Raw genomic sequence first — 14680 nt, 5'->3', positions numbered from 1 at the left:
TTCTCTAAAGACACTGCTAATTTAAGAATACATGTTTGTTGTAAAATATGACGACACCCAAAAAGTGGGCGAACCACCGACCCATCACCCATGTACAGTATCACTACTGGGGTCTATCTAGGGCTGGGCGATATGTGTTTCATACTGGTCAATATCGATATGTATTGATTTTTTTCTTTTTTTTAGCTATTGAAAATCATGACCCGGAGAAAAATCAATGTAGGTTATTTTATTTTAGCATAATACTTACACTTTAATAAGAGGTCAACGTAACTATGAAAGAGTGAAATAAACTGATGAATACAAAGATTAAATAAATTCAGTTTTAAACATAATGTGCTTAGTAGGGCTGGGCAATATGTCTGAAAAACTGTCACAATCTAAATATTTTTTATCAGTTAATATTGACAATTACTGACTTTGTTTTAAACCTATGTTTGAAAAATAACAGTTAACTCTTTTTATGTACATCATTATGTAGCCTACGCAGTTTCTCCTCCACCAGTGCATTGTAAATGCTTATTTGCATTAGGTGCTACCCCAAACCAGTATTGTTGATACACATACATTAGCCTTCATTCAATGTTCATACAATGTAAATGAACTAATAATCTATTGCAGTGTATACATTATTGTTGAACAACCGTCTTAGGACTACTTTATCTTTTTAGTGGACTCATTATTGCCATAGTCCATTCATACTGTATTTTATTTGCTTGATTTTAACTTAAGTGTGAAGCTGAGGGTCGGCTATGGCTAACTGGTGCATGTCAAAGACAGGGAACTCCTTTACTTGTATACCACGTCTACATCCGGAGGTGTTTAATCTGGTTATTATGCATAATATCATTTTATTGTAAGAGTTGTACAGAGTAGACTGGTCATTGATTTGAACCAAGTTACGCCGCTCGCTCGATGTGAGTATGGTGGACGGCTGCCGGGCCCGCACGCATGCTCCGTTGGGTTAGCTACTTCTTCTTCGTTGGTTTAAATGCTTCTTCTTTGTTGATTTAGCAGCTTCTTCTTCGTTGGTTTAACTTCTTCGTGTTTTTTGGGGGGGGATGCGCGCTGCCTACATCGTGCACCATGCCGCGATCGTTTTTGTTTTAACATTTTTTTTTATATCTAAAGTTTTATCTCAGGCATTTTCTATTGATATTGATCAAATGTCAATCGCGATACATATTGATATTGAATTATCAGTGCAGCCCTCGGTCTGCCCCCATCCAAAGAGGCAGGCGGGTGAACTATGGGACATGTCCAGGCATGCACACGTTCTGCTTTCTAAGAATTGGCTCCCATGGTGAATGACTCACTGTCAAACACTGTTACACACTCCCAAGGCAGACAAGATAATCCCACCCCGCACACACATACACGCACACACACACTCGACACTCTCGCAACACTCTCTCAACCACGCACACTTGACGAAGGCGAAAGACACTGACTAAACAGCTGGGGAATCAGTGTCACATCGTGTTGCAATTTGGAGTGTTCAGAGGCTAAACTGTTAGAGTTGGTTGATTTCCAGATGACAACCATAAATTATGTTTAGAGTTGTGGAAGACTGTTATTGAGCTTGTTTGTTAGCTTGCATGCTACGTCCTGGGCTCCTGCCCCATGGAGAATGGTGTAATTTGATGGGAATAGATAAGACAAGAACAGTTCCAAATGATTGGAACAGTAAAAAAGTCCACAAGCAAAAGTCTAGCCGGACTTTCGTGAAAATTGTACTGTACACCTATTCTGGTCTTTTGCGACTCTGTGTTTCACCTGAGCGATTAGCATTATCGTCTCAATTTTCTCATGTTCTCCCTTCTTGTTCGGTGCATGTCTAGCAACATCTTGTTTGCCTCTACTGATAGCGCTACTGGTTAGAAATGTAGTTATTTGCCGCCACGGATGCAAGGATTAATAGAGGAGTGGATACTTGTCGCGTAGCTCCCACAGACATTGTATAGAGCAAGTCAGTTTAGCGCCTAGCTTTCGTGACCAGCCAGAAAAGCAAGGACTTCCACGAGGATGGGTGATTGTGTGACGTGGACACTTTTTTTAACCAGCTCGGCGCTGATTGGTTTGTGTGACCTATCCACCAGTAGGATGCCACTTCTGACCAGTGATCTTAGCGTGTATAAGAGGCCTTTAGAAATAAAATGCCGTTTGGACGATCCCGAAATTATTCAGCCCAACTAGAAAAATGTTTTACAATGAATTGCAAAATTTGTTTTCTAGTTTTTGTCATTGCAATTAATCATTGCGATTTGCAATACTAACACTTTAAAATTCCACCTGGCATTTTTACCTGGATGCCTAAAAAGGTGCACCAAAGTAAATTTGAAGCTGATGAATCTGATGGAGATATCTAATGATTTCAGCAACTAATAACGTGGCTTTATAGATGTAAGACTTGGTGTGGACTAACGACAGTACATAACTGCAAAACCTTTACTGGACCCTTGTCGACATAATGGGATCATTTTTGATGGATTATGACATTGTCTTGGACATTTATGAGGCTGAAATGGTGAGTTACGTATTTTTTATGTGATAGCGATTGTTTTACTTAAATGCTCGCCGAGCCTGCAGATATGATTGTATCTTATAATGTTTGGTTTCATTCGAATCTGCAAAAACTCAATTTTCTAACCGTATACAACATGCCTGGGCATGTTTTGAAGTTGTACTATATATAGTGAATATATAGAACGTCCCACGGCGGGATGTTGGAATCGCAAAGATGTGCCAAAATGGCAGAAATCTATAGAAACAATAATAGTTTGTTCCGAGCCTTGGCTACACCCAATTGTAGCGGCAACTTGCTGTCATTTTGTTGCTACTTCAGCAGGGCATGAAAATCCTGACTCGTGTCTTCCATCTATGAGCCTTTCGGTCCAGCAACGACAACACCAAAAGAACAACGGCGTTGTAGTTGAACAAAAAAAGGCTTCGATTTAATTCCACCTGAGTTGTGTGAATACACGAATGCACGCACACGAATACAAGAATACACGAATACAAGTACACGAATACAAATACAAATTCACGGTCAAAAAAGTTGTTGCTCCATGCCCTACTTGCATTCCAAATTATCCTTACGTCAACACCACACTTTACGGCAGCTATCTTTTCTCAACAAGTAGGGCAACCAATGGAGCCTAAGTACATAAACATTCTTGTTAATTTTACTTTAAGTAAAATAACAATAAAATAAAACATCAAATATCAGCCAAACGATTTGTAACTGGTCAATTAAAATTATTCAAATGGTAAACAAATAGTTGAATATTTAACCAACCAAAATGTTCTTATGGCTCTAACACCAATCAACATTTTTACACCGTGCGCATACTCACATATACATACAGGATGTTGCACCACATTCACTCACATGCATGCACACTTCTGTTTCCAATCAAGCCAGGATCCTTTCCTTGTGAATGACGCTAACCACACACATCTTGCTTAAATATTTTGGTTGCTTTCCACCGCACACAACCTCTCTTCCTCTCTACGTCCTGCCGAACTCGTGTCCATGTGTGCCTTTTCTTTTGGGGCTTTTTTTCCTGCCAGGGCATCGAGTCGTAAACATTTATGAGAGGTACTCTGGCCCTCGATGACCACGCCGCCGTTTGAGGTGCGATGTGTATGCATGAACGCTCAACTCATGAATGCATTCGCACATGCAGCGTAACACGGCATCGTTTATCACCAGATATGAGCCTCACCGTATAGTTTAAATGCAAATGCATCAGTTTCCAGTCATGAGCGGGTACATTAGGAGAACGTCTACTACTGCAGACACTTTATTCACCCAAAACGGCAGCTGGGTGTCTACCGAGACGCCGGCCCGGGCAGAGTTAAGAGGAAATGGGGAGCTGACACAAACAGGGAGGCTTTCCAAGAAAGAAAATTGAGTACAGTTTACACACAGAGCATGTTGGACAAGCCCAGACTTGCCTCTGGTACACACATTATGGCGAGTGTTAAGGCAAGGTTCAGTGACTTTAAATAATCTATAGATCACCCACAAGCACGCACGCCAACTCAAGCAGACAAACACCGCACAGAGTCCGAGATAAAGGCGACACATTAAATTTGGTCGTTTGGCGACATGCCTGAAAGGAGCGCGAGTACATTTGTTATGATATGTGGAGAAGGGCAAGATCTAAAATAGTCATTAAAAGTGTGTAATAACGCGTGAGTAATAGGTCCTGGTTGGACAAGCCTTCCAGATTGTATGCTACAAATATGAATAAGATCGTAATCACTGCTGTCGTTAGTAGAAATATTCTTTGGACATGTACAGTTGCAGTCATTACTTGCATTGATTTTTTTTTTGATCCAAGTTTGTTTTCTAATGTGCCGGATCATGACCACAGTACTTAAGCGATTCCCACAAATATTTGTAGAGGGTTGGGGTAGAAGCCAATGAAGAAGCCATTTTTGTTTTTTTTAATGTTTAATCCATTCAATTGTTGATATTTTTGTCATTTGTTTTGTTAAATTATCCTCAAGCCTGAGTTAAAATGCATTCATATGAATTATGAACCATCTGGTGTTCATGTAATAAATAAAAAGCACATATTTTCTTCTTTTCACAAGTAGAAGACAAATACGGAATGCAAAAAAATAAAGAACTGAATAAATACAATTATTTGAACAATGGTGTCATCATTTTGTCAACATTGCAAACGTTGCAATACGTTCTTGCATTCGTTTTAATCTTGGTGACCGACTTGAGTTATACGCACAAGAGAGTGAATCCAAATTAGGTGGAATTCTGTGCTTTGAGTGCCATCCTAGTTTCATAATAGGAAGAAAGTGAGTGTGCTTGATGTGAGTGCTGCCAGAGTGATTCAGTGATGCACAGATGGGACACAAAAGTATTTTAATAGCATAAATACCTCATAAAGTGCTTATTTAGGGGACTCGCTATCAGTGCACCAACAAAATCTAACCTGAAATCCCACTTATGTCATATTTTATTGTGCTTAATTCTCATGTTTTTTAATGGGGGAATTTTCATTTCAGACAAAGCCTTTGACTTGTTTGCGGGCTTGAGCACTCACGCCACGTGAATGGTGATACCTTAAATCTTCATCCGTTAGGAGTCGACCTAATGGGTGCGTGTTTCGCAAGTGAGTCAGGAGGCGAAATGTTTGCATGTTGGAGCTCTGACTCAGAAAGACAACAAAACGGCAAAACCTCATTTCCTGTTTGGATGTTTTACACAGCAAACAGGGAATGTGCAGCCTCCATCTCCCTTAGTGAAGTAGTAGACAGATGCTCGGTATGCATGCACATGATATCTACCTTCAGCCTCGAGTGGAGACCAGTGTCCAGAGGGGGCGCACGGTCGGGGCGATGATGAATTGGAGGCGTACTGCAGTAGAACTCTCCCCTCAGTGCATTTATCACACACTGATCCCAATTCTCTAGGAAACACAACAGACAGGCACAGCAACCAACTTAGATACAGGCCACATGTGCCGTATTTCCTCAAACAGTGGTTCTTACTCCAATAGACGCCGCTTCTCGATTAGTTGTCCGATGTATTGTACGCTTGAACCGCTAAATGTAAACCTCCCCTTTTCACCACAGGAAGAAATCAGGCATTGACTGTAATTATTTCAGGTAAAAGGAGCTATTGTTCACGCACGGACATTAACAGCTGTGCTCCGTTAAATTCCAAAAAATACCAAGATGGAGACTTAACCTACATTTTAAACAACTTCCTTGCAAAACATGAAAGAGTTAGATGTGTATGTGTGTGTGTGTGTGTATATATATATATATATATATATATATATATATATATATATATATATATATATATATATATATGCACGTCTTTCTTTATCCTTTTGTTACTAGAGTGTATATTAACTGTATTTAAAGTCTTCAGTGGGCTTGCCTCAGTGTTGTGTGTATCCTTGTTCATGTATACAGTACATAGTTATATTCTAAAAATGCATACAATTAAAGCCCTCTGCTCTAATAGGCAGCTCCCTTAGTTTGAATGTGAGTAAATGAACACCAGCCTCAACTGTTTGATTAAAAATGGGATGTGATGTCCAATTAGGCTACGAAGGATCACTTAGGACTTCCAAGCCAAGCCATTGTTATTAATAGGCAACAAATCCAGGTCATTTCACCTGTCATAAAAGTGTCCCGTAATGGGCGGGAACCATTCCAAGGTGACAGAGTTATGATGCTGCTCCACCACCTGAGGGGGCATCGGCACCGGGGGAGGTTTGGAGGCAGGTTGCCAGGTCTGGTAGACCAGGTCCAAGTAGCAGTGCATCCGAGCCACTTGATTCAGGGTGAAGGAGTCGGTACAGGAGTCATCTGTGGGGAAGACAGTCGTTTTGCAGGAATATGGGAAGTGGGACAGACTTTCGACTGTACCATTGCTGGACACAGATGGATATTAAATTAAATATACTGATAAATCAATTTGGGCTTCATCGCGTTCCAGTATGTTATTTGACAAGAATATAGCGTTGAAATACAATAAAAAAATCTGTAAAGCAGCAAATGAAGTTTTAATGTTTTCCGGTGAGGATAAGCGGTTTGGATAATGGATGGAATAAAAAGATTTAATGAATGGAGAACAAAGTCATTATATTACAAGGTAATAAAAAAAAGATAATTCACACACAATTAAATTTCATTATTCACCAATATTGCAATTAAATGAGAATTGTAGTACTACTTGTAATACACAGAGTAATATTTAGTTTTTTGGGGAAAAAATGTACTTCCCCATTATGTAATTATATAAGAATTGTAGTAAAAGTAATAAAGTCAATAAAGTTGGAATATCAGAAGCAAAAGAATACATACTATTCCAAGATACAAATTTAGGAAAATGAAGCTGTAATGTAGAGGGAAAAATGTATGATATGAGAAAAAGTCTTGATAGGAGTTCACAACCGAAATCAATATAATGTAAAAAAATATTGTGCAAAATAACTTAAGACAGATATACACGTCCATCCAACAGATGCTTCCTTTTTTGTGTCAGGAAAAAAAAAAACTTTTGCTGTTGGTCACACAGATATTGAATAATCAACTGTTGAGCTCCATCAAACTCAGTTGCAAACCAAAACAGCAGCACCAAAGCACGTAAACAGCACCAGCACCATAAACTCCCTTTTGGCAGCATCTTATTTTGCTCACCAGCCATGTTTTTTTATTTCCACTTAAAAATGTACTGTCACGCTTTCAAGTGAGATATTACCGACTTCACAGCAGTCTCAAATCCATCTCAACACTTCCGGTCATCAAACATTAGCTGCCTGTTCCACAAGTGTGTGTTACCAAGGTAACGTAACGTGAAAACAAACAATCACGATGCGCCGTTCCTCACCTGCGTAACTCATATAGTTGTTGAAGGGCGTGTGCGTAAAATGCGGACAGCCACAGGTTTCGTTTCCCGGCTCAGGATCATGGCAGCCTTTGTACTTGGGCGTGGGGTTGGTGTCGGCACACAGATCGCCGGTCTCCATGGAAGGCTCGGTCTCCAAACAAGCGTCGTTGCACGACTCAATCTCAGAGATCCCTCGAAAGACGTGGTAGAGGCCCAGACTGTGACCGACCTCGTGAACCATGGTGTCGGTGTGGCCAAATGTGCCGTAGAAAGACGGGTTCAACACAATCCCACCTGGGAGGGGGGAAAATAGGGTGTATTTCAGCCCACGTCACAGCTGTCATCGCTCCCTTGTGTGTGGGATGTGTCTAACAACTGCTGATCGGGCCGGGAAATCATCAAAATAAAGCTTCCTGACTCGGAAAAAGCCGACTAGAACATCTGAAAATGATTTATGGTTGATTTGAGGCACTTTAAACGCATGTGATAACTCCCATTTAATGAGTGTGAATGTGATTGGTTAATCCTGAATACAGTCACATGCCTAGTTATCAGGGGGTGTGCACACTTGTGAGAACACATTATTTCAGTATTTTTTTTTTAATCAAATGAGTTGTACAGGTTATAAGATACATTAATGTTGTAAAGATTTGTTTAAAGTTTGATTTATCTTTTTATAACACAAAAAAACTTGTCATTTTATAGGGGTGTGTAGACTTTTCATATCCACTGTAAGTGCCTGATGCAAACAATCAATAGAGCCAGTAGAATCACGCAATGCATTATTCACAGTCCACCTGGGCTTCCTCACAGTTTGAGCTGTGATCAAGACAGACGCTTGCTGCTTGAGGCTTGAACTATAATTACCCCAAATCAACAGTCTGGGTGTGCCAGATACGGGTTGCGCAGAATATTTGCATGTGTGTGCGGCTGTGTGTGTGCGCGTGTTTGCGTGTGTGTGCATGTCATCTAACCTAAATGAGTGAGGGCTTCTTTGTCCCACGGCCAAGTGGCAACCCCCGCTAGATCTTCATCAGAAGAGTTGGCAAAGAAAACGTTCAGGTGAGTGGAGCCATCCAAGCGCAGGATCTCTTTCAGCTCCTTCACATCCAAATAAGCTCTGGGAAATGACAGAGAAAGCACATAGAAAGGAAGCGTTTTACATACAAATCAGGTTTTCTTTTGCAGAAAAGAAAATTAGAACAACTGAGAAGAAAGTTATAGAAATAAGACAATAAAAGTGATAATATTGGAAATAATTTCCCAGGGATAAAGTTGTAATATCAACAACAGTTATTTTATGACAATAAATTCCAAATATCACAAGAAAAAAGTCAGAATTGTATGAGAATAAGGTTGAAAGATTACAAGATTTTTTTTTTAAAGTTCCTCAAATGTCATTTTACAAGTTTATAACCCTAATTTACAAGAAAAATGTTTTCCAAGAAGAAAATAATCACAGGATAAAAGTGTAAATTTTGCAAGAGCAAAGTTGAAATATGTTGGTTCCCAATTGTACTTTTATGCGAATAAGCCATAATATTAGAAGGAATATGAGCACAAAGTTGTGATATTATGAAAACTAAATTGCCACATAATGAGAATAGCATAACAATATTCATACATTCATACATTTTCAGAATAAAATCACAAGAATACAAAAAAATATATTTTCCCAAAAGTGTCTGAAATACCTATTGTCATTTTACGTTAAGTTATCGCGTGATTAGAAAAGTCATATTTTTATGATGATAAAGTTGCAATTAAAAAAAAAAAATGAAAACACCCCAACAAAAAATATTGTTTATTTATTTTATTTTGGGGGATTTACATTTTTTTTATTTATTTTTTTTATAATTGGACTTGTTATTTTGTACTTTGGGTCCCACCAGCACAGAAAACACATTCAAGTTCAAGTAGTTCAATTGGATAAGGCGCAATGGATTGTGTAAATGTACTTTTATTTATGGGACACCTGGCTGGGGAACATGAGCAACAAATTATTTGCACAAATACATGATTGAATGGAGTGAGAGAAACCTAATTTATAAAATACGGCAATTCCATTTCAATTTGAAAACGCCCAAATCATTTGTCATCCTCGGTATTACACCCTTGTGTAATCGAGAGGAAATTGGACAATGTCGAGGTTGTTGTCTCGGAAGCGCAAGAGGCCAATAAACAGTAACCCAAAATGCAACTAAGGGCCTTCATTTCCCTTGTTTGTAGCAGTGGTGATAGCCAAGCCGCAATGCTTTGTGAACATCATGGCTACACATGTTTTATGTTGGGAAGACAACCAGTTCAATAAAACATTTGCTGCTATTATTCCGTTTGATTCCCAAGATCTCCCGAGGCATTTTTCGTCTCATCAAACCACCAATTAATTGAGTGCACGGAGAGAAGTATTGTCTTTCAGCGTGTGGCCCAGCGTTGGGTTCAGGCACTGGGGGGAAAAAAAAACGGCACTGATAACTGCAGTCATTCAGCACCACGATAAGTTGTCACTGCAGTCTATCTGTCATTCCTTTTATGAAGAAATTAAAGCCTGGCCGCTGGCCCTGGCAGACAGTGTCAGCAAGCACAGCCATCGCTTGAAAGTGTCAATAAACTGTAGCATCTGCTGGAGTTTTTTTTCTCAAAACAACACAAAACACAACGGACAAAACATGGTCACAAATTACACCCTTTGAATGTTTTGACCTAGTTTGTGTGATCCGCTCGCCAGTTACGACCAGTGTTTCGGTTTATAACTTCTGTGTTCTTGGATCATAAGATTAAGTGCGACAACAATGAGGCTAAAAAGAAACAAAAAAAACATGTCCGTTTACAGCTGGGAAACAAACGTACTTCCAACTAAACGGTTCCGACCCTCTGGTTAAATGTGGACTGAGTGGTGAAATTCATGCAGCATAATCTCTCACTGGAACAAATACACTGCACGCCTATGGGTAGTTTTTCTAAATGGCTGCCTGTGTTTGTCCATTTACACATTATAAGTCTGTGGTTAAGAATTGGAATCTTTGTGGATGAAAGTGAGAAGCAGGAAAAGACTGACGGAAAAAAAATTGTGATGTAATGATGGACACCCTGATTAAATAATGTTAAGATCTGATAACTAAATTTCACTAGCATAACATCTACTTTTTTTTCTCACCAACTTCTTCATTACATTCACTTAGTGCTGTCTGTACTGTTAATTTATATTTCAGTCTTTTGCACCACAACACTCCGGGTATCATCTATTCCATTCTGCGCTCTAAAAACATAGCCAGCATGCTTTTAAATGGATAGTTCCACATCTTAAAAAAAAACACACAAAAAAAGAGGCAAGTGTCTGCATAAGATATTAAAATCTCAATGTAAAACCAAGCTGACTGGCGGCGTATGTTCAATGTCACCTAGAGGAAGCAATTTAAAAGTGGCTAACAGCGGTGTTTGGCAGTGTTTTAGAGGAAATACACTCGTGAGAAAATTGTCCTTCATTGGCAATTCGGCAGAGGTTTGAACCCAGAGCCATTTAATAGATAATATCTGCGCAAAATCTGTTGGATAAATCTCATTGCACCATAAGGAGGAAAGAGACATGGGGCATACTGGATAATAGTAAAAGTCAAATTGACTTATTAATTGCTTGTATACAAATAGTTGTCTTGTCTGTTAAATTACTTAACTCAGTAACTCTTGTGAGATGCCAACTTCCAAATCAGCCATTTCCAGGCAACAACAGGACTACACTAAGCAGAATCCGCTTGTTTTGTCTCATTTACAAGCTCTAGCCACATTCAACATTAGCTATTAAGGAGATGGGGGGGCGGGGTGTGCAGTGGCTCATTTTATGGAAGACAAGCGCGTCCCATTAAAATCGACAAAATTCAGCAAGGCAAATTCTTTTGGCATCATTTTAGGCTAATTTAGCTGTAATTCTTGATCCTTGGGGCATTTTGATGAAACATGCCTGTGACTTGGCATGTTATTAAAGAAACACGATGAATTTAAATGAACAGAAATAGTGCATACTATACTATACAACTACGATATCCTCTAAGGAATTCCCCAATGATTTTGGATTGGTCATAGGGTTTGACTGACGGACATTCAAGAGCGCAAATTCTACTTAATTCTATTCATTCAAGTTGATTTAATAACCAACCATGGTTATTAGCACGTTGGACACACATTTGGCGTTTTGTACAAAACCAAAAATGATTTAAGGGTCCTTGATGTGCATTCATTTCTGCGTATTGAAGGCGCCCATATGCTCTAGATTTCCGACTATTGTCTGATACTCTTGCAAGAAAAGAAGCTTTGATCAGCTGCCACTTTGCCGAGCCTGGAGAAGTGTTTGTAGCACACAAAGAGTTTGGACCGGTCACTCTGTCTTTGTGCCCGTCCATTCACGTCTTCTTCTAAGCTCCTTGCCAATGACCCTTACCCGGCTTTACTTCAACCCTGTCGCTCTCCCTCTTTGGACCCCCGTCACATGGGGAGGTTGGAAGGGTGGCAGTGAGGGATCATTTGGTGTGAAATCCAGAATTTCATGTGGCTGCTCAAACTTCTGCATTCAAAGCTTTTAAACGGGAGATTATGACTTCATCCATTTACACCCATGTATAATTCATATAAAGCCATAAATTTGCCTCGTATATATTCAGTAGAGTAGGCCTGGGGCCAGCGAAGGAGCAAGCTGGTGTGTCTGTGACACTCTAGTGGCCAATAGAACTTTCATATTCCGATTGGGTTAACACCACACACCCTAAACCCCATCGTTCAACTCCGCCTTTATTACCGGATCTGATTGCTTGTCCTCAACCTTTCTGCTTATAAATGCACTCTTGGGCGTTTAGATTCTCAACAACCCAGAGAGAAATTAGAATCAGGAATGATGACAACAATAACTACAAGGGTTTAACAGGACAAAGGGGCCGTCAAAAGCTCCACCAAATCTCTGAAGTGGTTGCTCTTAACTGGGCATTGGAGTGAACGCTCTTAGAACTTTGGCAACATCTTCATTACTGCCTTCTGTGACTTAATGACCACCATCTAGCCGGAGCATAAAGCGGTGAAGTCCCCAATGCAGTATATTTTCCAAAAAGATATAATCTGACAATCCATTATCCCATCTGAGTAGGCTAATGGCCTAGATTGCAGGAGTCCTTTTCCCGAAAAGCCACCCACCCCCTCACTGAAAGCACAGGTGAAATCTCAACAACAGGTGTTTTTATAAGTGCGCCACGGCTTTAAAGAGGAAGTGCAAAGTCCTGGTATTTACGAACAAGCACTCCATTATGTTTTATGGGACGAGGCTTAATGGTTTAGACGACCAACTGTAAAACACCCAAGTCAAGGGCCCGGGAGATTAGCTGCCTCCACCGAGCTAAATACAGCGGGGAGAGGGAGTGGAGCAGAGAAAGGGTGGTCCATCCATCAATCTGCCACGCTGAGAGGTATTGACTCATGAGGAGGAGAGGCAGAGGCCAAGGGAAAACGGATGACCTATTAGCCTCTGACAACGCTGGGCCAGAATTTCATTTCCCAAAATGAAAAGGTTTATGCACTTGTCTTTCATTGGTTTAGGAGTGACGTCCAGTTTCTTAGGTTTTAAAAACGACTAAAAACTTAAGTACAGTATATGAAGCAGTACTGATTGTATCATTTGAGATTCACTGTGGCTAAACCAAGAAACCAACTCCCTGTGCCTTTCGCTATCTGACTTACCCCCTCATGTAATATCAATTCACTCCGTATAAATCCAGACAAAGGAATGTTTGGCATTTTGAAAAAAGGACCATGAGATAACATGTACCAGCAAAAATCTCATAAAGAGGTGTCAAACACAAAGGCTAGGAAAACAATGCAATATTTAGTAAGACTTGTTTGCTGAGATTGGGGAAGGAGGTAATGTTTGCAGTTGCAGTTTTATTTGTATGTTGACTTGCTGTTTAAAAACAGGCAGCAATGCTGAGGAAATGAAAGCCACAGTTATTGTCCCTCTTCAATATATATAGTGCAATGCTCATGCAGGATTCTATATGCAGTCGAATAACTCAAAATATCTGTAGAGCATACCATACACATACCATAATCAAAAAACAAAGCAAGCAGTCAATTGAGCAAGATTATTCTGAATGAGAATACCACCCCTGTTTTTCTTTCTTTCTGGTATGCGTCAAACCCCACGCCCATATGTCAAATACCAGGGAGATTTGGACAGTGGAAGCCAGTTGTTGACGTCTAAATCAAGCAGATTCTCCGCTGCTTGATGAATGAGCTTTGAACGATGACTAAACTGGAAGGGATGTGAAGCCCACCTGCTTTTACTCTTCCAATGTTGTTAATTAAATGTCATTATTTTGCTATTTAGCGGTCATTTCAAACAAAGGGAGAGAGGAGGACTGTCAGCGCTTCCAGCTTCAGCCGTGATTAAAACCAGCCAACTTCATCACTCTGTTCACACTATTATGACAATCTAAACGGTGATTTAGTGCTTTTGCTAATGATGACAACCCCCTGCTATGTCCTCACTCATGGCTACTGTCCTTTGCATACCCGGAACCCCAAAAATTGGTATTGGAGGACTGGCAGAGGTCTTTTTAAAAAAAGTCAAATATCTATGATGTCTGCCAGCTTTTAGTCATCATTTACTAGCAACTATGACATTATAACAAAACAAAAAACAAAACAAAAAAGATTTATGAAGGTCTGCGTGTTTTCAAGCAGCCACATTGAATACCACAATCCCTACGTTCATGTGCTGTACACCTGGAAGAAAAAAAATGGATACACACAAGTTTCTCCACTGTTTTGTCATTGGAAAATTTAGCCTCCCATGTTTAGGGACCCTCACCTGCCTCCCAAGGAAACACGTCTGTGCGGTTTCCTGGGGAGAGCGGCATGTCTAGAATAATTTCCATTGCTACAAGCGAAAGTCATTCTGCTCCCGCTTTCCTGACCTCTATTTGCCTTTACACTGTTTACAATCTCACTCTTTCCGAATCAACTGCCGCCTCCAATCAAGACGGCTTAATTAGGACCACTGGCTACAGACAAAGTAGAAAAACGTGGGGGAGTGTTTTTGAAAAATGGATACTCACAAAAAAAAAAAAGATCCGTCTGGCAAATGGTATTTGCTACCAGGAGACTCATCATGTAGCACTTGTTTTGCCCCTCTTGTGTGCGGAACACTGATTGAACCAGGCCAAGGTAAGATTGGACTAGCTGCCCCTGGAGGATTTCTCAGGCCACACAGGCTGGGAGTCAAGTTACAACTCAGCCACAAACCAAATGGTCAGGAAGCAGAAGGAC

At 40.1% G+C, this 14680-nt stretch overlaps 1 protein-coding gene across 2 annotated transcripts in view; it reads right to left on the bottom strand.

Moving 5' to 3' along the window:
• The window catches only part of pappaa (pregnancy-associated plasma protein A, pappalysin 1a), a 100537-nt gene that overhangs the window by 71744 nt on the left and 14113 nt on the right, over positions 1-14680 (bottom strand). For both annotated transcript variants that reach the window (XM_086054144.1, XM_086054145.1), the window contains exons 3-6: positions 8350-8495; positions 7376-7669; positions 6159-6351; positions 5317-5438 (exon numbers count right to left, since the gene is read on the bottom strand). In XM_086054144.1, coding sequence (XP_085910270.1) covers positions 5317-5438; positions 6159-6351; positions 7376-7669; positions 8350-8495 — 755 coding nt within the window. The remainder of the gene's footprint in view (positions 1-5316; positions 5439-6158; positions 6352-7375; positions 7670-8349; positions 8496-14680) is intronic.

The sequence above is a fragment of the Filicampus tigris genome, chromosome 15 (genome assembly GCF_054856515.1).
Source record: "Filicampus tigris isolate MCC_2025a chromosome 15, RoL_Ftig_1.0, whole genome shotgun sequence".
NCBI classification, from domain to species: domain Eukaryota; kingdom Metazoa; phylum Chordata; class Actinopteri; order Syngnathiformes; family Syngnathidae; genus Filicampus; species Filicampus tigris.
This window is presented reverse-complemented; position numbering and strand designations above follow the sequence as displayed.